General features: G+C 41.3%; 1 protein-coding gene across 4 annotated transcripts in view; it reads left to right on the top strand.

The window, feature by feature from the left end:
- TENT4A (terminal nucleotidyltransferase 4A) overlaps positions 1-26,191 on the top strand; it is a 143,405-nt gene that overhangs the window by 55,938 nt on the left and 61,276 nt on the right. For 3 of the 4 annotated variants that reach the window (XM_073332401.2, XM_073332400.1, XM_073332399.1), the window contains exons 8-11: positions 1,581-1,707; positions 9,914-10,014; positions 10,595-10,764; positions 23,405-23,563. In XM_073332401.2, the coding sequence (XP_073188502.1) occupies positions 1,581-1,707; positions 9,914-10,014; positions 10,595-10,764; positions 23,405-23,563 (557 nt within the window). The remainder of the gene's footprint in view (positions 1-1,580; positions 1,708-9,913; positions 10,015-10,594; positions 10,765-23,404; positions 23,564-26,191) is intronic. The other variant, XM_073332402.1, reaches the window with a different exon arrangement.

The raw sequence follows: 26,191 nt of genomic DNA, 5'->3' as shown, positions 1-26,191 counted from the left end.
GAAAGTTAGAAGGGAAGCAAAAAGAACACAAATCTGCCAACAGAGCTGAGGATAATATCAGGAACTGAAAAGAATCTTAACAGTCCTGTTACTCAGTGGAAATGGTAGAATTGTCAATAATGCAGAAAAGGCAGAATGATTCAATTTGGGGGAAAAGCGAGATATATTTGTATGACAATATTGAGGATACACTTTATTTGAACAGTAACTTGGAAGAATGTTAAACAGTAGCTAGAAAAGTTAGACATCTTAAAACTAACTGCTCCACATCCAAGAGTTGCATCCAAGAGTTTTAAAAGAGCTGTCAGAGGAGTCTCTTGTTCATTAAAGTTGATTTTTAATGAGTCTTGGAACACAAAGTAAAGTTGTGCCAATATCTAAAAATGGTAAACAGGATGACATGGGTAATTATAAGCCTGTCAGCCTGATATTGGTCCTGAGCAAAATAATGGAATGACTGATATGGGACTCTATTAATAAAGAATTAAAGGAGGTTAATATAATAAATGCTACTCAATATGGGTTTATGGAATATAGGTCCTGTCAAAATAATTTGATCTTTTTTGACAAGATTACTAGTTTTGTTGATAAAGTAAAAGTGTTGTCATATACTTAAACATCTGTAAAGTATTGACTTGGTACCTCATGACCTTTTTTATTTAAAAACTGGAATGCAAAATCAACATGCACATTAAGTGAGTAAATAAAATATAACTGCAAATGAGGAATAGTCAAGTCGGGGATTTCTAGTCAGGGTTTCATAGGGATCAGTTCTTGACGCTACACTATTTAACACTGTTTATCAATGATCTGGAAGACAACAATTTCTAGTAACAAACTCTCTGAAGTTGCAACACTAGTTTACAGGCTTTCCTGCCTTTTTGTAAGGTTCTAATTACAGTGCATATCATTCCTTTCTTGGGTCACAAATAACTGAGGTTGTGTTGGTTTGGAGTTTTCTTGCTACGACAGTTGGCGGGTGATGGCAGTTCCCCATCTAACTTATGGACAACTACTAACCTTGTTTTGCTTTTCAATCTCTGTAGCATATTGAGTCTTCTGGTTAGTGTAGATGAGGTGAGAACAGGAGAGGCAGTGAACTCCAAAGTAACTAAAACTGTTAATTCAAAAAGAGAAGAGATTAGTCTTGGGGGTATTCTGGTGTGCTTTATTATTCACATTAATATATAACTTATTTTAAGAAATTTCAGATACCTTCCCCATACAAATAATGCAGGGTAGATTGAAACTACTTTTAACAGGGATTACTTGAAATTTATTTTATAGATTTTATTCTAATCCTCTTTATTGGGATTGAGTTTTTTTTACGTTGCCACGCTTAAAAACTGGCATTCGTAAAGTGCCAGACGACAGTTACCTGACTGGCTGCCCTAATTCAGTTTGGCAGTTTTGTTAGCACACTTTGGTGTGCAAGAACAAATTTTCAGCATGAGATCCTTCGGATAATCAACTCATACCATCCGTGGTGAAGCTTCTTTGGTACTGAGCTTTCAGGCTGACAGGATTTTCTGGTTACTAGTTTAAAAATGTGTTAATCGATAATTGTCACATTGTTACAGGAAATGACGTTGGCAGAAGTTCTTACGGTGCCATGCAAGTGAAACAAGTTTTTGATTATGCCTACATTGTTCTTAGTCATGCAGTATCTCCGCTTGCAAGATCATATCCAAATAGAGATTCTGAGAGGTAATAGTCCACTTCTTAAATATGCATATGTTTATGTAATCAGATAGGAATATCTAAAAATACTTTTTAAAATCTTCTCAAATATAAGAAGGGGTATTTATTTGTTGTATACTACCATTCTATTGAAATTTGCACAGATTTATTCATACTAAACTTTGTGTTGTAAGAATGCATGTTTTGGTGCACATGACTTGAAGTGTCTGTTTAGGGAAATGTAGCAGACTGCCTAACAAATCTGGTGGGAGGTGGGGGCTTTTATTCCTTTATCTCCCTTTCCTCAGCATGGATGGAATCTAGTAGGTATGCTGGTCTCTGTTCTAGATACATCTTCTTCTTTTCCTCAAGCAATCTATTTTAAATATTACTCAACAGTGTGCACTGCTTTCTTAAGTTCAGTGGCATATTTGTGCATGTGTAGCTATAAGATGCAAAGAATGAGGAGTGATGGCTAAAACAGACCACCTGAACAAAGCCAGGCTAGTGTTTACGCAGTTTTTAAATATTGCTTTAATAAATCACTAAGATAACACTATTCATGCTGTATACGTAATTTTCAAATGGCCACAAGTTTACATGTACTCATTTTTAAGCTTTGATATTTATAATGCATGTAACCTATATAGCATTTTACAGCAAAGTGCTGATGATTCGTCTAAGCTCTCTGCATTTGCAACTCCAGATGGACCTTGTATGTGTTAATGTGTTGAAGTAAATCCCTTAGGCCAGATTGGAGGCAGCTCTGCTGAAGAGTCTTGCTTAAGGCTTACCTATATGGGGAAACTTGTTGGCACAATTATGAATATAATTATACCACTAGTTATGGAATAAGTGTCTATATGGGGAGTTACCCCTGTATAACAAGTGGAATCATGGTGGAAAATTTCCCCATGTAGTTAAGCTTTTTGATTGCAGTGTTGGTATGCTCTGAAAGGCTAGACGTGGCAAAATGCCTCTACTGTTTTGCTGTCAGCAGAAAGTCTTAGCATCTCTGCTCTCTACCACAAAGTGGATTCAGTCTTTCACATTTCTGGGCCTACTGCAAGTGGCCTAATTCTTGCTTTTAACATGGTGACTGTGGATCTCCAGGCTTTCTTTTCTGTCATCTGATGTGCAGTCATGACCTCCCTGCTCACTTGCTGCTAGACTGACCCAGCTGGTACTCAGATTAGACTTTCCCCTTATCACTAAGGCAGAGTCTGTCAAGGAGGGGAAGGTAACAAGAGTAGTGCATACACAGCTATACAAAGTTAACCCCTTTGTATTTCGAGGTAATTCTGGGAACTAGCTATCAAAGACTCTGCATCCAACAATCTCTCACTCCCTCTGCTTCGGTAGCAAGGGATGGAGCAGTTGAGGGGTCCTTGAGGTTTGTTAGGCCTTTGTGTGGTCATGTAGGGAGTTGCGTTCTGTGCTTGTGCTACAAGCTCTTGCCGATAATCTCTTACTTTGCCAGTGCATTTAGGCATACATGATAGAGGCACTCTAGACAAGGAAGCTTTAGATATCATTTTGTATTTCTTGGTCCTTTCAACTCCTAGCTGGAGAGAACAAATCACACAACCCATCCCTCTCAAACAAAGAACTGACATTTCTGAGGAAGGGGTAACTTCTTTGAATGCAGAAGTCTCGGATTTGGGAAGCACATGAAGGCTCTCCAAACTCAAACAAGACCTATAAGGCTTTGATTTTGGGACCAAACTCTAAAGCCTCAAGTCCATAAGATCATCTGTTAAAAACAAGGGGGTAGCTCAGTTTCCCTATCCCTAACTTCCATTCCTTAAGGCTTCATCCAGTTTTCTTTCCTAGGACAGAGTATCAGTATGGCTTTTCCTGCATTGTTTTTAGTGTGTTCCTCACTCTCTTGCCTTATCTTCCCCCCTGTTTATGGTATATGCTCTATCTCTTTCCCTTTCCAAATCTATCTCAAAAGTTCTCTTAATTCAGGCCACTCTCCGTCCCCTATACTCCTGCACATATTATTGTCCCAGTTTGATTAACACGCAAGCTTGCAAAATTTGCCAACATTAACAACCAGAGAACTAAACTTACTTACTATGTTCGATATTGAAGGACAAATGGTCAACCATTTATATAGAAGGGAAGCTTAATGTCTGAGCAGACTTGGGAGTGAGACTCAAAAGTTGGACCAGATTCTGAAGCTAGGCAGACTCTACCAGACAACTAGATCTCTTCAGATATTTGGATAAGATAAATAAGTTTTTTATTGTCGGACATCTTGGTATGCCTTCACCTCTCTTCTCTGGGCCATGGTGGAGCGAACAATTTATTGTGCTTTGACATACCAAACAAGGTATGCCTAGCCAACTTGTTGGTTTTACCACAGCTTGTGTATGAAAAGTGTCTCTGTGTCACCTAGTGTGGAGTCCAGTCTTGTTTTATATCCCAGGATGATTCTTACATGTAGAACTGAGTGCAGAAGAGTGAATTTAGTATACTTCAGGTAATTCCTTGGTTGATAGACACTCCAATGTTAGTAATTCTGTTACTATATACAAGTAGGTCTGGATAGTGTCTGATGCCAGGAGAGTGGATCTCAAAATTGCACACATTAGGTAGCCTATCCTAGTTCTTAAATTCCAGAAAGACCTTAGTCTCAACATCCTGAGTAAAGTTACCAGCAGTGGGAACACTATCTTTTCAGGAGGCAGGAATCTTCATGTATTCTGCTTTTTTAAAAGAAGTCTTCGTGAACAGGATCTGTGAACCTGGTTTTTCAAACACTGACTTTACCTTTCAAATGACTAGGTATGGTTTCCTTTGTTACCTATAAGGAAATATCTTTGGTGGTCATATTTGCCCTCAGGGTGTCATTTGTTAAAAGGACATTACATTCCTTTGTGCATGGCTGAGACTCAGTTGCTCCCCCTCCAAGGGCAATCATCATCTGAGGATATACCAGTCTTGGGAGAAATAAGATCTTCAGTACAGAGGCTATGAAGGAGAACAGATTCTTCAAGATGACCATTTGAGGAGAGGAGATTGTAATAGAGGCTTGCAAAAGCATTCCTCTGATGTGAGAACTTGCAGTTTATTCTGTTAACTTGATGGGTAGTAGAACCAACATCCCCTGTATTTGTATGCCAGTAACACTGGTGTTCCTAGGCTTTCCCCATTCATTACAAGATAGGCTGCTATTTGTTGTTTAAGAGTTTGGGTTATACAAGCATAATGTTTAATTACATCTAAGCTTGGAAGGATTAGATTTATTTATATCTAAATCTGGATAACTGTCGATTTCGCCATACACAAACTGATAAATATTTCCATCGATGATCAAAATTTACACGTAGGCAAAGAAAGACAATGCTGCTTGAGAACTTATTTGAGTTTGATTTAAGGCTATTTATTTTTTCTGTTTGGACATGACTGTTTGTGTTTTAATAGTTATACAGCGTTTACTTTTTGAACCTGTCTCTATTGTCTGACCCTCCCCCCATTATTTTGGGCCACCATGAAAATTTAGGTCAATAGAAAATTGGACTTCCTACTCTTGTCTTAATTTGTCACGAACCTATATCCATTCTGAGGTTACTTGCTGCTATCTGTTTTATTTGCTTAGCTTTACATGTTGAATTCTCTGGAAGCATTATTTGAGATGTATTGAAGGTCTAGTCTAAGCTCTATTCCCTTTGGAAAAAATCTTCAGAGCTGCTACAGATTGGTACTAAAGAACAGCTCTTGTTCAATAATGACATCTAATCCATCAATTGTTTCAATGTTGGAAATGACACACCAGGGTCTAGGCATAAATAGTAGGGTTTTAAAAACTATATTCTATTCCTTCATAAACACTTAAGGAAACAAACGGTTCCATTTTTCAATGACCACACCGTGATGTAAATGTTTCAAAATTTAAAAGTAGTACTTTAACACTCCATCTAATCACTTTAAAAACACTAATGGATCACCTGATGTAGACCTGATCCCTATTTTAATGATGAGGAAACTAAGACCTACTCTACACTGCGTGGTTAGGTTGACATAAGATGCCTTGCATTGACCTAGCTGTGGAAATGTCTTCACTTTAAATTTGGCTCCCACCATGTAAATGCCTCTGTCATTTTAGTAACACCACCTCCTCAAGCAGCATAGAGTTACAGTTGATGTAACTACATCTATGCGGTATCAGTGCATACACTGTTTTTTACATTGACAGTTACTAGCTTTCAGGAGCAGTCCCACAATGCCCACACTGACCATACACTTGATACAAGAGCTCTTGGTGAGGACGTGCATCACAGAAACAAGGAGCCAAGTCTGCACACACAACAATTTTATAACTGCATGGGCTGTATGCTGATGTAAGTTAGGTTAACATAATTTTGAAGGTTTCTGAGTAGCAGCCATGTTAATCTGTATCCAGAAAAAGAAAAGGAGTACTTGTGGCACCTTAGAGACTAACAAATTTATTTGAGCATAAGCTTTCGTGAGCTACAGCTCACTTCATCGACACAGCCTTAGGAATAGACTTGCCCAGTGCAACACATGGAGTCAGTGCTAGAGGAAAGATTTGTCTTTGGGTTCTGCTGTAGATCATGCTTTGAGTCTGTTTTTCTAAAATACTGTTCAGTCTTCTAAATTAGAGGGCTAAGTGACTGTGGACTGCTGCTAACTGAATCTTCTTAGTAAGATTGTTTACTCAGATGTATTTTTCCCCCTTTTCTCTAAACTTAAAAGAAAAAGCTACCACAAAAAGGTATGAGGATAGAGGGCAGGTGTGAAGTAGGGAGGACAAGCCTCTTGTATAGTACAGTGGTTTTTCAACCTTTTTTATTTGCTGACCACTACAAAATTTCAAATGATGGTGCAGACCCCTTTAGAAATTCAACTTGTGGCCCACAGACCCCTATTATAGAAGTCTTACTGTAATAGGGTCAGAGTCCACCTCTTGTGAGCACCCCTCTGGTTGGGTGTGTCTGCGTTCTTTCAGTTGTGACGACCCCTTTCGGTGGTTCTCAAGTGGCTTCCCCCCTGCAGCGTCTCAGCTTTCCAGCCAAGTCTCTCCCACACTGTCTGCATGAGAACCAGATCAGGCCTCTTCCAGGGTATACAGTCCACCAGGGCCTATCTCAGCACCCCTCTGGTGGTGTCTCTCTAGCCCTCCCTGGGCTCAGTCTTTAAGTAGTCACAGTCCTGGTATGGGGCCATATCCCTAGGGCTTCCTCCCCAGAGACACTATCTTCCTGCGGCCCTCCCCATGCTCTGTCCCTGCTTAGTCCCAGCAGCTTGCCAGGAGCTCCTTCATTGCTCCCCCAACCCCTGCCAGCAAATTGTCTTTGGCTCAGTCCTAGCAGCTAGGTAGGAGCCTCTCACTTCCCCAGTCCTTGCCCCAATTTAGCTGTCTGTGGTCCTGCTGCTCTTCCAGCCAGGCACTCAGTCCTTTCTTCTCCAGCTCCAAGCAGCAACTAGTAACTGCTGCTCTGTTCTGCTGCTCCTTTTATATGACCCTCCTGGCCCCTGATTGGCTGTTGCAGAAGCCCCTCTGGTTGGTTGCTTCCTTGCAACTACTCTAGGCTGCTTGGAGGACTTCTCCACTGCTCCTTTGCTGGGATGGGTATGGCAGAACCATGAGGCCTCCAGCAGGGAGCCTTTGGTCTAGTCTACTCCATCTCACCCCTCCCCTCCCCAGGAGGATTTGGGTGGCAGTTGTACTAGTCTCTTGCCCCACTTTATCAGGGTCTTCTCTCTTCCTGACCTCTCTATCTAGAGAGTGTTTTTGTGTGTCCTTTTGCCCCCTTTAGTCAGGGTCTACTCTCCCAGGTCTCTCTTACCTGAGAGCATTTAAGAATCCTTTCAGTTCACCTTTGCCTCCTGGACTTCGGGGTCTCTGCACGCCACAGCTTGTCCATCCCTGTGTGCCGAGCTGTCTCGAGGTCGTATACCAAGTGGTGCAGGTGCTTTTCCTCCTCCTTAGCGAACTGGAGATCCATGGCCAGCTGCTCCCTTTGGCACTTAAGATCCTCTATTTCACTCCCTGTTGACTCCAGCCATTTGGTTAGCTCGTCAACACCTAGGAGGGAATTCGTAGAACTGGCCTGCTCTACCTTTTTCCCTTGGGGCGACCCTGTCTGAGACCCTATGCTAAACTGTTCACTGTGAGGTCCAGCTTGGGTTCCCACCATAACTGGTGACCTTGACAATCCGTTGGGGTCCCAACTGTATCCTGTTGTTCCTGAGAATCTGTCTGGGTCCCTATGTTATCCTGTACTTGAGGCTCCGTCTGAACCCCTTTTGCCATTCTTCCTCTGGTTCTCAGCTCCTCTGCCTCCTTACTTAGTTGGTTCCAAACCCTTCTGGTCCTAGGCTGCCATCTTGGCCTCTCCTGCATGAGGGCTGAGAAACCCACCCAGTCTCTCTTTTGACTGTCTCAGTCTTGCCTCAACCTTGGATATCCTTCTTTTCCCTTGTTGCCCCTCCTTTCTCTAAGAGGGCAATATCTCTTTAAATGCCCTGCTATCCTGCAGGCAAAACACACTGCCTTTTCCCTTGCTTTGGCCATGGGGTGTGTATTTCTTGGGGCCCTTGCAATAGCCCTACTGTCCTGCTGCCCAGAGTCACCCTTGCCTGGTTCCCCTGTCAGTTCTGGAGCACCTACTGCTAACTCATAGGGATTTGCACCCAGCATCCCCTTTTCGTCTGGTCTGTCACTGGGGTTCTTGCCTTTCCCCTTGCATTGAGCCCAGCTCTTTAAAGGGCAAAATCTTTTTATGTGGCCCAACTCTCCACAAAAGCAGTTAAACTTTGCAGTTCCTGCCAGGGCAAGCCCTTCTTAAATTCCCCAACTGTCCACACCCTAACATCTCAGTGGCTGGGCTTCAGGCCTCATGCCTGCTAAACCCACTAAGTTACCAGATGTGACGTGGCTGAAGTCTCTCTTTCCATTCCTGCTTCTTGGAGTGGATCTTACACCACTGCTGTTGTGTTGCAAACTTGGCCTCCTTTTGCCTCTGCAGATGCTCGATCAGATGCATCAGCAGGGTCTGGGTGCACTGCTGCTGTTCTTGCTGCTGTTGCATCGCAGCTATCTGTAGTCTGTTGGTCTGCACCAACAAGAGGATCACCTACTCCATGATCATGCCCCTTGTTAATCAGGGGTTGGTCCGAAGAATCCCACTGCTGGTACCAAATGTAACAGGGTCGGCACTCACCTCTCCTGAGCGCCCCGTCTGGTTGAGTGTATCTGCATTCTTTCAGGTCTGGTGACCCCTTTCAGTAGTTTTCAGGTGGTTTTTTTCAGGGACTCAGCCCTCCAAAAGAGTGTCTCTCACTGTCTTCATGTGAACCAGAACAGGCCTCTTTGGGGATATACAGTCCACCAGGGTCTCAGTACTCCTCTGGTGGTGACTCTCTAGCCCTCCTTGGGCTCAGTCTTTAAGTAGTCCTGGTCCTGGTGTATCCCCGTGGTCATCAAAGAAGCTTGTACGTGTTATCTCTGCAGTCTGAATCTCAAAGATTTAAGATTCGTTCTAATAAATGTAAATAGTATAGTTGCCAGAAATATAATTCTGCTTCTTGGAGTTCAGTAGCCAGGCAATCCCACATCACTTGTACCATTTTTTCCTCTATTCCTGATGTCTCCAAGCAACTGTATGCTGAACATTGTGCATTTTTTGTAGGGATTGAATATCCTTTAATTCCCCCATTTTTTAAATCTACAGCAAAAGATTGAGGGTCTTTCAGTGTCAAAACCAGTCTGAGACCAAGATGTGTATTAACTTTGAGGTTTCTATTCCATGAATTCCTTATAGTCTAATTGAGAGTCCATGAAGGATAAAAGGAAGCCATGATTATGTAGTTTCCCTAGGGAATGCTTGTAACCTCTGAGGTGCTCTTATTATCTAGTACAATTATTTTAATTATTAAAGGTGTTACTACGGACAAGTTTGGTTGAAACTTGTGCTTCTGACAGAGTCCATTTCAACTACAGTGTCACTAACACTAGTAAAGGTAGAAAGTGCAACAAATTTCACTTAATAGCAAGTCTGCATTTCCAGTGCTTAAACTGAATAGGAAGCAAACTAAGTCATAGAAGTTAAGATAGTGCCTTGGTTATTTCTTTAAATCTTAAATCAATCTAGTTCACTTGAGTAGTTGTACATGTAGAATAGAGTTTTTGAATATCTAACCTCTTTGTTTCCACACTAATTTTTTTTTTTTTGGTCTACAAGTATAACTTTGTTTCTAGTACATTAGGTAGAATCATCAAAGTGACACAGGAAGTGATTGATTACAGAGCATGGATTAAAAAGACATGGGGAGGCAAAAGTAGTCTGTCACCTGATATTGGTAAGTACAGGAGTTGATCTCAGAAGCTTCAAATTACTAAAATACTTTCCAAGAAACACAGAACAAGAACTTTCTTAGACTGATCCAATTGTAAATATGTTTTCTGTACTGAGCTATTCACGAAATTCAGGTGCATGAGACCTTACTGCAGAATTTTATTTCAAGATGGAGAGCTTGTGTATGTGGCTATGTATATTTGGACTATGGGGGTTTGAATAGCCATGCGCACCACAGTGCTGCACTGAAACTCCCCTGTGTGGATGCTGCAGGCATGAATTAAAAGGTTTCCAGTTCTCATTATTGTAGCCTTTGTTAAAGGTGACTGTGGTAATGTGAACTAGGAACCTTTTAGTTCATTCCCTTAGTGTCTTCATATGGAAGTTACCATAGCACTTTTGTGCGCACAGTTATTCACTCCCATGTAGTCCAAACAGGGCATCGTAGACGTAGCCTGAGACTCTTGCTGTTGAAAACTTTTAACATTAGCTAGTTAATGAAACTTTGCGAGATACTTTTTTCTAAACTACAAGGTGATGGGGTTTCATGTGCTTCTAAATGATGATCCTGTTTTTATCAACAGACAATAGAATGAAAGTAAGAGAGCACATAACGCCGTGCAGTGCAGAACAACAGAACAGAGGCTCTGAATCACCCTTCAACCAACACTTGGCTTTGTCATTAACTAGTACCCAACAGTTGTCCTCTGGTTCGTCTGCCTCTTCTGTATCATCACTCTCTGGCAGTGATATTGTAAGTTGTTTGGGGTTTTTTTCTTCCTTAATAGATTAAATTACCAGAAAGTTCCTCTACAAAGCTACAGTGGTCTATTAGCTAAAATGGCAGCACTTAGTGCACTACTTTATTTTTTTTTAAGTAAAGTTTCAATATATCATTCTAACCTGCCATAAGAAGTTGATATTCATTTGTGTTCTTGTGACTTCATCAAACTTACTAAAACATAAACTAGTCGTCAGTAATAAGCTGTTTTCCCCCCTTTTGTAACTAAGAATTAAACAGACTATCTGAAGCTCTAGGCACTCTTTGCAGTTTTCTTTAAAACGTCAGCAGATATAAAACCCCAAATCCATCAGTAAACTGTAAAGCAAAAAAGTGTGGGGAAAGTACCACTTCCTGATGTTGCCCATCAAGCAATATCTTCCTCATAAAACCCCACATGAGGAGATGAGCCTCACAGCATGCCATGAAAGTGAATAAACTTACTATTTTTGGACCAAGGGGTGGGGTGTAAATTCCAAAGCCAAGGGGCCCTCATGAATATAGCCATGCTATCTGCACCTTCTCATATGGAGATTTTGTGCAGCTGCTGAACTTAACTGCAACAGTATGACATGAAAAGAGATGGTTTGTCATTAGATAGCCCCTCATCCTTTTATGACTCTTTAGGTCAATAACAGTGCCTATAAACTCCACACCAAAACCCACAGGTGGACAGTATAGCTTATAAAGCAGTATTGTAATATGCTCATAGTGAGATGCTTCGCTCAAGCCCACTGCAGCATTCTGGGCGAGGTACAGATTTTGAATGGATTAAAGATGTAGTGCTTAAATAGAACACATTGCAGTAATCTAGTCTTGAAGTGTCAAAACCATGAACCATTGTAGATCTGTAGCTAGAGAGATGATTCAACCTCCTGGCCAGAAGCAAATGAAGAGCACCTATTCTGACTACCCCTAAAAGCTGCTAAAACAAATTTGGAATTTAGTGAGACTCCCAAGTTGCAAAAGAAATTAACACCTAGCAGACAAACCCACACTTCTTGTCACCATTGCCAAACAGAAATTCTAGAAGGCATTCTGAGATGGTAAGAGCCACAAAGGGCAGCACCATCCTTCTGCCTTGAGGTACATCACCTTGTCACCAACTGTATAAAAGGCAACTGATCTACATATCAGCAGATACTTGATCTTCATATGTTGTTAGGAGACTAAAGTAGTTTCTGTATCCTGTCCAGATTAACACAGATCAAGGAAATTAAGGCATCTAAGACAGCTGTCTTGTCACAGTCATCAATCTTAATCACACAGGAAAGATTAAGCACACAGCAAGTTAGTCAGGTTGTCATCAAATGGATGGCTCCCTTCAGCAGTAGTGCCAACCACAAGCATTCAGAAGCAGATGCCAAAAAATCAAACTTCAAAAGTTAATACATGGTTTTACATTTTTTTTCATCTCAAGCGTAAATAGCCCATCCCAGATTTGTGTTCATTTCAGGTTCAAAATTCAACCTTAAATTTATACACAACATGTATCTCCCTACTCTGGCCGCTTGGAATATTCCTTTCATTTTGGGTTTGGGGAAGGGGCTATACCTATCTTTCTCTCATTCTCTTGCCTTATGACTTCATAGTCACTTCTTCCCCTCAGTTTCCTACTCCTCACCTCGCCTCTGCAGTTTCCTCCCACATTTCCCTATTCCCTTACCTTGCCTGAGTGCAGTCTGTTACTTTAAATGTGAGACTGAAGTCAGAGCCCATTTTTAAATAAGAACAAAAATTCACAAGGCTTCAGAAGATCATGAGACTTAAAAAACCCCAAATAACATGATTCACAAGTAAACAGGTAATTCCGCAGCAGCATAGGATGTACTTAAGAAGTTGGCAGCCTGCCATTATTGGATGCACTGACAGTTTCCACTAGAAATGGGCTAAGCAATACACCAGCCAGGAAAGTTGTGGATCCAGGTGGTAGCACCAAACTTCCTCAATCCTGTGGAGCACTGCTGGCTGGAACTAAAATCAATGAAGAATTTGTTTCGTCTTCTCATGGACAGTCTGGTTGAACCCAATCAGTTTTTTTCTCTGCAAAATAATAGGTATTTTCTTCAAAATAGGAGGTAATGTAATCTGCTAATGAGCAGGGGCATCCACAATGAACCAAGCTGTTCACCTGAGATATATCTGTTTTAAGATCTGACAGAAGCTGTGGTGAAAGGCAAAATATTTCTCTTTGTCTTCCAAAAAACCACAGGAATTTTAAAGAACTTTTAAACAATTGATCACTGGATATTTTCAAATCAAAATTGGATGTTTTTCTAAAAGACATGCTCTGTTTTGCACAGGAATTAACTTGGGGGAAGTCCTGTAGCCTCTTATGTAGTCTGACCTCCTGTATGATCAGTCATCTCTGGCCTTATCTGCAAGTCTGTGATCAGATTCAAACAGTTCTGCTACCCTGGCTCCACCCACCTTCCCTTCAGCTTCCTTGGTTGCAGATTAATTTCTCATCCAAGATGACCTGTGATGACTGAGCCTGAGAAGAGCGCTCCTGGGGATGGAGAACAAAAGGTTTTTTTTATAAGCCCACCCAAATAATTGATCGTCAAAAGAACTCTCTCTCCCTGTTGGTGATTAAACCATAGCATTTTCAGAGTGCTCTGAGGGCAGACTCTCCAATAGGTTTACTGCCCTGACACAGATGTGACCTAGCTTCAAAATAAAAGGTAGTGACCACTTCAGGCCATGGAAGAAATCCAAGTGCCTCACCTCAATCCCATCCCAATCACTATAGATCAAGAATGTGGCTGGCCATAGGAGTTGAGCTAATAACCACCTTGAGTACTCAATAATAGTCATGGTTTGGAGAGGGGTTGGGGGAACCACACTTGTCGTCTGGGGATGTTAATCAACAAGCAGAATTATCCTGGGCTATTGCAACACCATTGCAGTGAAGAGCTCACTAATTTATAAGAAGTCTTCGTGTCTTTGAGGTAATCTGAATGCCAAAACTACCTTCTTTTCCACCCTGTATCAAGGACACATGAGAAGGACACCATCCATTTCAGGGTGGGCAAGCATCTGCACTAAATGTACACCTAAATACATTACATTAAAACAATATTAAGCTTGCATTCAGGAGGTAGAGGTGAATTCTCTGTAACTTGAAGTCTTTAAAACATGATTTGAGAACTTCATTAACTCAGCCAGAAGTTAGGGATCTATTTCAGGAGTGGGTAAGGTTCAGTGGCCTGCAATTTGCAGGAGAGGGATACTAGATGAACACGATGGTCCCTTCTGACCTTAGAGTCTGAGAAGTTAACACTTGCACGGAAAAAGGAGAATGTGATACATGCAACACCTGTTGTAAACTTAACTAATTGAGTTCAATTGTACAGCTGTGATATTGGAATATGGCATCTTTATTCATTTTCTGTTGGTTCTGGGCTCTGTCTTCACAATGAAACATAATTTACTTGAATTAAAGCATAATATTTACAGAATATTGTGTAATGCAACAAATTGCAGAAATCCTTAAATTGAGGTGCACTGTTTTCCATGCCTGCAGATCTTTCCTTTTCCTAATATTAAGGTTTTTCACATATGTTGAATGTCAACAAAACAGCAGATGAGCTTAACAGCCCACATTCAGAACTGACAGAAGAGTGTGCAGTGAAATTAAAGGAGTATTATGCATATTTTTAAAATCTTAGTAGTGGCCAACTTGGTATATTCAGTAAACTTTCAGTTTAGTCTTCTTAATAATCCCCCCCACCCACCCCCCAAAAAAAACCCACCAAAAAACAAAGTAAAGGCACTAATCCTCAATGACTGACCAATTTCGGTCCCCAACTCTTGCTCCAGCCCTGCTACTTTTCAAAGTACTTTTTTCTTACAATGGTCCTTCCCATAATTTAAAAAATGACCAAAATCTTGTCCATTTGTCAGAAATTTAACTACAGGCAGAGAATTTACCTACAGTTGCAGTCCTAAATATGAAGGCTTTGTAAAATCGGGGGGGGGTTGTTTTTGTTTTTATTTTTTTTAAAAAGCATTTATAATGAAAACCATACAACATTAATGATAGCATATGTTCATAAAATCCACACCTCATAACTTACTGTGGATAGAAAAGCTTTCTTGGGTATCTCTCCTTCCCACTTTGCTCCAGTGGTGATTAGACAGTGTTATGGCTCCACTTACCAAGAAGGAAAGAGACATGATGATCCTGTATATCTCATAGAAATGATCCCTCAAAGCATATCTGAAGGAGAAATCCAATGCAGTGGCTAGTGCACTGAACTAGGAGTGAGGCCACCAAGGTTCTATTCCTGCTTGTCAGTGAACTCTTGTGAAGTAAATTGCCCAAAACTGCACATTGCTGCCTTGTAATACTTACCTTCCTCTATCAAGCACTCTGAGCTCTTGATATGAAAAATGCTATGTAATAACCGAGTATTAACATATAAACACCAGTGTGCTTGCTTTCTTTCCATTTTTTTTTTCCTCCCCCTTTCTGGGCTGGTAGCATGAAGTGCAGCCCTATGCCTCAATTAGCTCCCACTTGGCCTCTCTGGCTACTTATCACTCCTGTAAATAAGGGAAGAGGGAGGGAGGGAAAAATTCCAGTTCACAGGGTAATGTGGGCAATGGGGAAAGAATGGAGAAGGGCAACAAGGAAAAATCCTTTGGTACAGAGACCTCCTACCTATTCAGCCACTAAAAAGGGCCTACAGGGAATCAATAGGAAAATTCCATTTTCCCCAGTATATCTTCTTTTCTGGATCCTGACTTCTCCCTGAAGTGCACACATGAGCTGTACCCTTTTCCTGAAAACAGGCAGTCCCATCTAGTCCACAGGACTCAAGGGCTTGACCATACTCCTTTCACCCTCAGTCCAGATTATTTTCCTCTGGCGGCACAAGCAGCTTGGCAGTTCAGCACTCCTGGTTTTATACATTGCAGTGTTAGCTCTTACAGCTGATTTTTTTTGGAGCAGCAACACATGAAATCTCCAGTTCCTTTTAAGTGACCAAAATTTACAGATCTTAGTCCTTTTGGGAAATAAAGCAAGCTAAAGGTCAGTTCACCTGCAAGGAGTCCCTTTCAGGAACTGTGGAAGCGGGGAGTGTTGCTATAACTTCTTGACCACAAAAATCCACAATATTGAGGGGAACAGGTTTGGTCTGCATAGCTTCCTGGGGATTTTGTATTCTTCTACACCATCTGATACTTCACAAGATGGTAATTTATCCTCATCTTTTGGGACTCAACAAACAGAATTTTCTGTGACAATTTGAAGACTTCTCAGGATTGGGTTCAAAACTATTTGTCTAGTCTACCTTTTAAAGGTCAAGCATCTCATTTCAGGCTTAAGTGGGTATTCTAATCATGTTTCAAGTACTCAAGCATCCTTTCTTTCTCTCATTCTCAACAGGAAGACCTCTGAAGCTCTTAACAGGTGTTTTTCTTAACTTTTTCTCCAAATATTAGATGAGGAATGCTGGGATTCAGGACCCCTTCACTAGGCTATTGGCTAAAACCCAAAAGCAGATTTTAGATAGTAAGTTAGTCTTCTGCTGAAGACAGCCCCCCTTCCCTCCCGCCCCCTTGAAAGACAAGGGAATAAAGATCTCCAAAAGCTAAAAATTTCACCAAGTTCTGGCGACTACTCTGAAAAAATTAAACCATTCAAATTTGGATCATAATACTGAGACAAGGAAACAGGAGACACTATTTCTCTGTTTCAAACCATGGAGGGGAAGTGGATGATTGCCATTGAGAGCCTGGCAGAAGATGGGAATGGCTGAACAGACTAACACAAAAGGCAAATATCTATCATCCAAAATTGAAGCGGAAGTTGCCATCCTCCCTTCATTTATCTTTTGAAGAATTTACTCAGGAGGGTGAGACACTCCCACCAAAGAAGATGGCTTACTCAAGCCCATAAGTCTTGCAGGGTACTAGGTCAAATAACTTTCTTGTCCTACCCAAGGTGGTTGTAGTAGTGGTATCCCTTTCAGAGACATGGTAATTCCCGTTGAGGGCATTCCTTCCCAGAAGGCTGTATGCAAAAAGCACCTGAGAAGGGACTTTAAAGCTGCTTTGGTCTGCCAGTGTACTTGCACAGCTGCAAGGTCCCAGTAAAAAAAACCTAAAATGCCTACACTCCCAAAACCAGGACAAACTTTTTTCCTAATTACTGTGGTGGTGGGGGACGAATCTATGGACTACATGGCCACATCTCACCAGGCAGAAAAGTGTGCTTTTTTTAAAATCATGTTAGCCTACATCTTAAACATCAAGAGCTTAACACAATTGAAAAACTAATATAATTGAAAACCTTCTTTTTCTGCCAGTCAAAGCAGGACTCCTGAGGCTGGTTGCAAGACCTGTTAGCTAACTCAGTAGCCAGGCACCAGTTCCAGAAAATCCGATGTGCCTCAGAATTCAAGTGGGATCCTGTCTGGAAGAAGTTTGACACAGTCATATCAGATAAGACAAGCCAGATTGTCTTCCCTACTCTTTTTTAAGGGAAGATGCTCCTTTTTTGTTCCTTGTTACAGATAAGGGACTCTTTCCATAAAGGAAAGATCTGGAACATGAGGGAAGTCTGTCATGGAAAGGATTCAGCCCTCCATCTAGTCAAAGTAGTTAGTATGACTATAACAAGGGGTTTGCCTTTGTCCAGACACAAGGACAAGTGATACCACGTTTTAAGAATAAATACATTCTGGAGCTCCATGATCCTTCCTCCAACTGCAAGAGTAATAAAAATCAGAGATCACACTTCCTTGAGCCAAGAGCAAAATAGAACTTGTCCCTCCAGATGATAGGTGCTTAGGGCCCTGTGCTTAGTCATAAGTGGCTGAACTGGTTGATGAAAGGTGAAATTCAGGCTGAAACTACTCTAATATTGCAGTAGACCATCTGACAGAAGTTTTATCCATCTATTCTGGTCAGGCCCAGTCCCTGGCAACTTCTGTTCACCAACAAAAAAAACTCAGACTAAATAGTAGTGTTTTATACTTTCTGGACTACCAGTGTTCATAAATGTGTTATTTTTTAATAAACTGACTGAGGGTTTAGGGACTCATGTATATACCTGTTTTTACACTGCATTCATCACAGCAAATGATGTGCAAGAAAAAACTTGCAAGTAGCAACTTAAAAGGCTCCTCTCCATGCTTCAGGAACATAAGTTGTGTTAGACTGAGTTCCTCAGGTTTTTTCTCCACTTAAGCTTGAGAGCCAGTGTCTTCCAGGCACAGGAATGGTTTGACAAGATCTAGGCATTGATTTGACGTGTCAACACAATATTATCCATATATCTTTACCTGCAGCTCATAGGCTATTTACACTAGTCTAGTGTCAAGTCAAGATGGCACATGAAAGCTTCAGGGATTTTGCTTGTGTCTACAACTGTTCCCAGCTGAAGTTGTAAAACAAAAGGGAATATACCATTCAGAGCTTCAATCCCTCAATTAATGGTGACAGCCCATGCAATAGGATCCTCCCTCTACAATCCAGTTCCCAGTAGTCTGACCACAAATGTCAGCCTTTCAGATTGAGGAAGACAATTGAAGTAACACAGTACCTAGGGAATGCAGTCAGTGCTGTAGGATCCAGCACATCAACTTCGTAGTGATGAGTACAGAGACAAGGTGGGTGAGGTAATATCTTTCATTGGACCAGCTTCTGTTAGAGATGAGTAGTCAGGTTGGCACTCAGGATCAACTGAGAGGGAATTCAATCACACAATATGAGCATGTCTTACATAAATCACCAAGGGGTCACAAGAAGTTGAAGTTTAAACATTGAACCAATAGAGTTTTTTTTCTCATGGGCTGATAGTCAACACAATCATATAAGGATGGGGACATTGTTTGGCCAGACTTTTTTTGCATTTAGCTGAAAACTTGAAGCGGCCCTTGAAAGATTAACTGTTTTAGCAGATACCTGGGGAGCTAGGCTACCTCAGATATTCTTGCATCCACAAAAGTGAGATTCTTTTTCCCCAAGGAACAGATGCTTTGGCTCACATGTCTATCTGCTGCTTGGGTTTTCTCATCGTCTGCTTAAAGATAAAAAGCTCATTGATTAGAAACCAGGTGCTCCAGCTCTTCTAGATTCTTAGCATAGATTCTTACTGAATCACCTAATCTTGGGATTACAACACGTCACAACTATTTTTTATGTCCCTTTGTTAAACTGCGTCAAAAGTGCAGGCCTGTTTAGGTGTCTTGTAGGTCATGTGGTGGTAGCCTCTGGTAGGGTAGTGTGTTGGTTTGGATCTGCCTATAGTGCTACAAGTTTGAGAACTTTTCCCTTCAAATTGGTCAGCTAACTCCCTGCACTTCCTTTGCATAAGGATGTGGTTCCTGGTCACAGTTGTTTTAGCAAGAATTCCCAAAATTTCTGCTTCCAGTCTAGGTTCTTGCCCTTCATCCTAATATCTGAGTGCTTCTGACACTAATGGGTTTATCTTCACAACTATGAGCTTTAGTATAGTCCCATTTTACAGATGAGGAGCTTAAGCAAAGTGACTTGCCCAAGGTCACACAGGAAGTCTGACAAAGCTGGGAATTGAACCCAGATCTCAGAATAAGGCCAGAAGGGAATCTCAAGAGTAACTCTAGCATCTTAAGGTGAAGTCAGTCTTTTTAGACAATAGAAGACTTAAGCCCTCCTACATCTTTCATGAGCACAGGGTAGTTCTTCTTCAGAATCCTTTGTGAAAGGTAGATTCTCTTGCTTCTATACTTAATGTGGAATATTCTTGTTTTTGTTCAAATTAACATCCACACTGTTATGTTACTTGCTATATATGAGAAGCAGTGAAAATATATCTTATGAGAGAGCTATATTTTATTAAAACATCTTTATTTCCATTCAACGTATCTGGGCTTGAAAATATCCAGTCTTCCATAGCTCGCTGAGTCAAGTGCTGTGTCACAAGCCTTTTCAGCTGCAGATAAACTGATTCCAAATGGCATAAGACCTCATTCAACAAACTTAACTGCAGCCTTCTGAGCAGAAAGGGCCTGGACGCCACAGTGGAAATCCTATTAAACTACTATATGGTCATCCACTAATCCCTAATAAAGTGCTACAGACTTTACTTTAATTCCTTGCAGAAGCATCCTGAGCAGTAAGGTGCTTTAAGCAGTGGTCATGACTAAAGCCTGATGATTTGTTGGTTGGGTACTTTTTACCTCCTGGTCTCTCTCTGCCTACTAATCTTTCTTTTATTACATCCCAAATATGTTGGTTTGGGAGAGAAGTCAGGATCAAAGAAAACGGGATGACAAATTTTCATTCCTGGAACCAATCTCTCCTCCAGTCTGTCTCACCCAGATTAAGTGCTTCAGGAAACTTACAGATCTCAGCCCATGTATTTAGTTAAGTTGCCAGTGTCTTTTAAAACAATTTCCATACAGCTTTGGAATAACTATTTTCATCACAGAGGTTGAAAGTGATGTGAGCAGGTCCCAGAATCCCATGGATAATTCTGAATGGCCTCTGAACTGATCTCTCCTCCAATTTGAAACACTTTGTCTGTGCCTTCCTGCAAATACCAAAGGGGAAATACTTATTTTCCCCTTCCCCCAACCCCTGTTGGGCTCTAAACTGACTGCTCAGAATCGGTCTTCTCTCATTCATAAAGTACTGTTCCAGAGTCTTGGCCTCATCTTTCTGCGTTGTCTGGTTTATGTCTATGTAACATGCTATGATAGCTTGAGAGCTCTTCATCTGGCTAGACCCCTCTGGAGCCTATAGATTTGAGTCTTGGCCACCATTAGCCACCAGTAAGACCCACTGTAGTGGCTCTGTTTTTGGAAGCTTTGTGTTTCCATATATTCCTTCTCTTCTGTATGTTGTCTGCAGTCTCTTTTGCCTCTCTCAGGAGAATGGGGCAATCTTTTTGGATTCCTGTAAGCCAAACAGCTGCCAAAATTTGGGAAACTCCCCTTTTGGCCATGGAACTACGTATCCTTTTAGTAGGCATTCCTGCATTGCTACTGGCTCCTCTCTCTCTCTCTCTCTCTCATCCCTCAGAGGTTGTCTGACTTCAAAAGGATTTCAAAGGAGTGTTCTAGTCCTGAGACAGGCTGCTATTTCTGTCCACCACTATTCCTACTTGATGGGTTGACTGCCCTGGAGTTTTGTTTCAGGTCCTCCCTTTGGAATGATCTGGCACTGACTGCAACTAGAACCTGCAATAGCACAGAGTTCAAACTCTGCATATCTTTTAAGGGTTGCAGGTCCAACAGTATCCACCCTCCCACCTGCTGCTTCTGCCTCCCTACCTAAATTAGTGTGATTTATGGTAGCTTCTGGTCCTTGCTTGGACTTATTGTCCATTGAAATTCTTCCACTCCCCAACACACACACACACCGCCTCTAATGCAACACCAAAGCTACGCATTGTGGGGGAGGGGGGAGTGTGAAATTTCATCTACCCATCCATATAGTCTAGCTGTTTTACCCGTTAGGATTATAGTGCTACATCACATAGGTTGCATGTTCAAAACTGCCTGAGAATTTCAGACTGCATTTGTTGCATGGCAGGTATCCATTACCATGTCTGTGATCTGGTAGATAGCCATCTGTGCACTGACTTATCACTAAACTATCTCCCTGTGGAATGCAAAGATCTTTCTTCAATGAGTGAATTCCTTCTGCCACTTTGCCTCAAGATGCAAACAGACCTGAAGATATAGCGGTTTTCTGTGCCTTCAGAAGTCTGCAACAGTAACTTCTTCCCACTGCTCAGAGGTGCTTGGGGAGTGTCTCTATTTTCCACTCCTTTTTCTGTGGCAGCCCATTCTTGTAGATAAGTGCTTTGTTCAATACATTCTCATAAAGAGATGACTGTACTCTTGTTCTGGATGTTGATAGGCTTCTCATCTTTATTTCCACGCCACCCAACATTGGGTTTTGAAGGTCTATTTTTATATCCCAGTCCACCCAGCTCATTGGCACTACTTTATATTGCCCTGGGATATGCTTGACTTAGTTCTGTAAACTTTGTTCCATTCTCTGTCAGAAGGGGATCAGCATACTGCTTAATTCTTATGTGGACAGCATTGTCATTCAGACCTCTCTACTGAAGAAATCAAAGGAGAGGATTCGTCACTATCTGGATTATGGAATTCTCATCATTTGGAGAAGATACATCTCTGACCCGCTTGATAACTTTCCAGGTGGGAATTCTTTTTAAACAGACTACTGGGGAATTTTTGCCTCCTAGCAAATCATCACACACCAGTCTTCACTTTAGTAAGCATGTCTGTCAGCCAAGAGTCTCTGGCTAATCCTCTCCTCACTCCAAGAAAAATGTGTTAGCATTATACTCCGGGAGCATCTGGTTATAAGACTGATTCTTCAGTCTGGGAACCTTTCAGTTCTTACAACATCCATGTGAGCTTACAGCTGGATAGTGACCCATGTTAAGAGGGAGTCCACTGCCTTGTTCACTTAGTCTGGTGTATCTGATGCACCTATATTTGTTTTCTCTTTTGAAATGGAGGAAGATTTTTTTCCCCCTGGATGTCAAGTAAGCCCTGAATTAAACCGTCTTACATTAACAATTTTAGAAAAACTACCTGTTCATTCTTTTTAACATTTGTCAAGACATCAGTGGATTAAAGATAGTCTTTTATGTCCAAATGACTAAAATCTTCTGTAAGATGCATGACAGTTTCTTGGACTCAAAGTAGAAGAATCAATCATTAATATTTGAGACAGCTACCTGGCTGTCTCCTCACATCTTCATCTGATATTAATAGGTGGAACTGTGCTTGTCTGCTTATTTTGTTGGCAGTTAAGTGCTCCAAGCACCATAGTAGTAAGACCACCGCCTCTGGCTCACCACTTGTCTGTAATTGATGTTGATCATGATGGGAGAAGAGGGCATATGGAAAGCAAATTACTGACAGGTAATTGTCATAGTATTCCTTTCTATCAACCTTAATGCTTCTCTCTTCCCCTAGTACAGTGTCATTGTCTTCCAAAGGAAAGTAGTAGATAAGATTAGAGAACTTTAACCAGAAAGGAAGTGGATGATTTGGTTCTTGTATTTTAGTCATGACTGGCAGATCGTCTGTCTCCTTGTTTCTTGGTAGGTGGAGCCCTAACTTTGCTGTTGCTGGGTAGGATGGGAGAAGACTATAACAATTACCAGTGAGTAACTTCTCTGTACAGATAAGTACAAATAACTTGAATTACCAGCAAACTGCTCAAAGTTCTGATCCTATACCAACGATTAAAATTCCAGATCCTGTGTATCTACCAGTGCTGCTCTCCTTGTTTTCTTCTTTCCTACCTTTGTCCCCATGACTTTTAACTTGGGAGAGTAGAGAATTTAATTTCACATATGGCTGTAGTCTGAGCTGAGAGGAAATTGATCTGAGATCACCACTGATATTGTTAAACTGTTTTTCTCAATGCAGATTTTTAGAGTTAACTCTTAAAACTGCTACATAAAGTAAATATAGTGCCAGCGTGTATTTAATTTCACACTGGCTTTAACCCAGATCTTACAGTATTTACACTATCAGTTATTGAATCATTGCATTTACAGATGCATAGTCTGTGTATACTGTACTTTCTGTAAAGTTGCTTTTCTTTTCCCCTTTTTCTTTGCCAAAAGGATTCTGATACGCCACCTTGCACAGCTCCTAATGTTTACCAGTTCAATCTGCAAGCACCGACTCAGCTTATGGCCAGTTTACCACCAGCATTGCCTATGCCAAGTGGTAAACCTCAGTCTGCACCTACGAGAACCTTGATAATGGCCGCCAGTAATCAGGTATGAGCCAACTAATTGGAGTAACTTTTTTAATGAGGTAGTATTCAAACCACAAGTATAGGCCATTTGCACTGTGCTGTACTAGTCTGATTTTAAAGAACTCTGAACACTGTAGAAGCATTTCATAAAAAGACTCGTTGGGCTTGCTGAAGGTGTTAACAAAAAAGTGCATTTCTAACAGCAAAATGAAAAGAAATGAATTATTTTAAGATGTGTCCCAATACGTGTGGCCCATCTTACAACATGCTCTTTGACTTTCATAAGAATAAGACTAAAATGGAAAGTGTCAAACTTCTTATTGCTTTTTGCAAGATCTGGGATTACCTGTGAGCTCTCCAAATTTTCAAGGCTTATTAACTTCCTGTTTTTAAAAATTGCAATTCTTCCTCCATACCACCTTTCTAAACTAGTATTTGGCTTATCTTAAGAACTATGAGTCTTGGAGTCTTGTTCTATCCAGGACTTGAGTGGTGTTCCTGAGAATTTTGGGTCACTACAAAAACTTCATATTTTCTATACTAAGTTTTGGAAGATGACTGCAAAGTTGTATGCTTGTCAACTGTTCTTTCTTCAGGGGGTTATTTGTAAAACACATTCTGGGTAGAACCCTTATCGGTTTCTTGTTTGTATTAAATCTATGCCAAAAATGTTGTACTGACAAGCAGATGATTACAATATGTGAAAACATACTATGTCTCCCCTACAGCCCAGTGCTCTCTAGTAAGGAGTAAGAGCTAATAAGCTGAAATGAAGACTGCCCTTCTAATGCTTGCAGTTATGGGCTAGTTGACATTTTACGGTTTTATGGGTTGTATTGAAAGCTGGTTGAGTGGTTGAGAGAGAGGAATCTGAAACTGTTGCAGAGTGGTGAACTTCAGGGATAGTATATTTGGCTGTGTAGTTACCTTTTCAGGGAAGAAGGGCTTTTGTGGTTTTTTTCCCCTTGGTTTTTGTTAGACTCAGAAGCCTGGTCCCAGTTACAGGACCACATCAGATAGTGTTTCTTGACTCTCTAGCAGGGATGAGAGGTCTGCTGTCTGTGGGATTTTTATGGTCGGAGGATAACTTTATCAGGGTTGAGGACATTAATTGGATTCATCTTGACAGTTCAGGTTTGTATTTCATGGCCCTGGTGTGTAATATATCTTGGTCTGGTATGACTCGGGTGGGAAGATAGCCTATGTGTTATGCTTTCAAGTCTACTTGTGCACCCAGTTATGCCACATGTTATGTGATGTTTATGGCTCTTCAGTGGCAATCACATGGTGACAGGGCTGATATCACTGTGGTCGCTTGGAGATATGAAGGAGCATAACAAGTCTGTAGTAACTACACTGAAACCATTTCCTTCAAATGGCGGGTGACCTAATGAGTACACCTGCTTGGCAGTGATGTCTATAGAAAGTACTCTGTAGATTAGACCGCTGTAGATATCTTTGTGAAATGAATCATTGCCCTCATAGCTCAAATGTGAGAGTTGTGCATAGTTGCACATTTCCCAAAGTAAATGCAGTGATCCAGTTTCTCTCAAACACGTTCCAGATTGAACAACTGCCAAACTACCATCTTTTCTTGAGCTTGTTTTTGTCAGTTTCTTGAAAGATTCTGCTGGCAGTCCCTAGACTTTAACTCTTGGGCATTCCAGAGTCAAGGCATTCTCAATTAAATGACTTTTGCTTTTTGGTCTCACGTGGCAGTAATTAGATCACATTCTTCGAGTGGTGTCCCTGTAGGCGCTCCACTTCATGTGTGCATTCACCTCTCTAGCCCTTGATCAGAGACTTTCCATTAGCAGTGTCAGTTCGGTTCATGCATGTGCTCTATACAACCTTGTGCTGCACACCGAGTGTGTAGAGGGCTGTTAGGGCAAATCGCTCTGTTCCTTCTCTACCACCTTCGCTTGAGGTGGAGCTCTATCATGTCAGCCTTGTGCATGCCTTAGCATGTTTTGCAGTTGTTCTGTAATTAGTTCAGTGTTTTTAGTTAGTGTTGGTTGTTAGTATAGAATTAGTTAGATAGTAGTGAGAGGTTTGGGATTTTTCCTTCTTCCTTTTTCCTCCCCTTTTTCCTAGGGAGCTTATTTGGCCTGGCTGGGCATGCCTGGCTTGCCAATCTTCAAATGCTGCCTCTCTTTTCAGAAGGCTAACCTGGTCAGCAGTGGACACACTGTGTATCTGTTGCTTGGGAGGGCCCATATCTCCCAAAAGTGTAACTTTTTTTGCCTGGCTCTCAAATCTAGGGCATGGAAGAATCAGGAAACCAAATTGAAGCTTCTGATGATGGAGTGCTCACTTTGACCAGCTAGGTTAGGAGACCCGTCAGTACATCTGGCTGTTGGCTGATCCAGTGCCCTTTTGACCTCAGCAAAGGACTCCCTTAAGATGGGGAGGACTACAGAAGGCTCCAGAGAAGAAGAGCTCAGTCTCCTACCACAAGGAACCGCCTCTAAAAAGATCCTGATCTCCCTCCAAGTCTATGATGTTGGAGGCCTCGATCTGGCAACTTACTACCATGGAGATGAAGGACTCTTCTTCCGGTACCAGCAAAGATCCCGGAGTATTTCAGAGAAGCACAGTTCCAGCAGACCCCCAGTGATGTCTGTGAAGGACAGGAAAGCCTAGGACATAC

The sequence above is a fragment of the Lepidochelys kempii genome, chromosome 2, assembly GCF_965140285.1.
Source record: "Lepidochelys kempii isolate rLepKem1 chromosome 2, rLepKem1.hap1, whole genome shotgun sequence".
NCBI lineage: Eukaryota > Metazoa > Chordata > Testudines > Cheloniidae > Lepidochelys > Lepidochelys kempii.
This window is presented reverse-complemented; position numbering and strand designations above follow the sequence as displayed.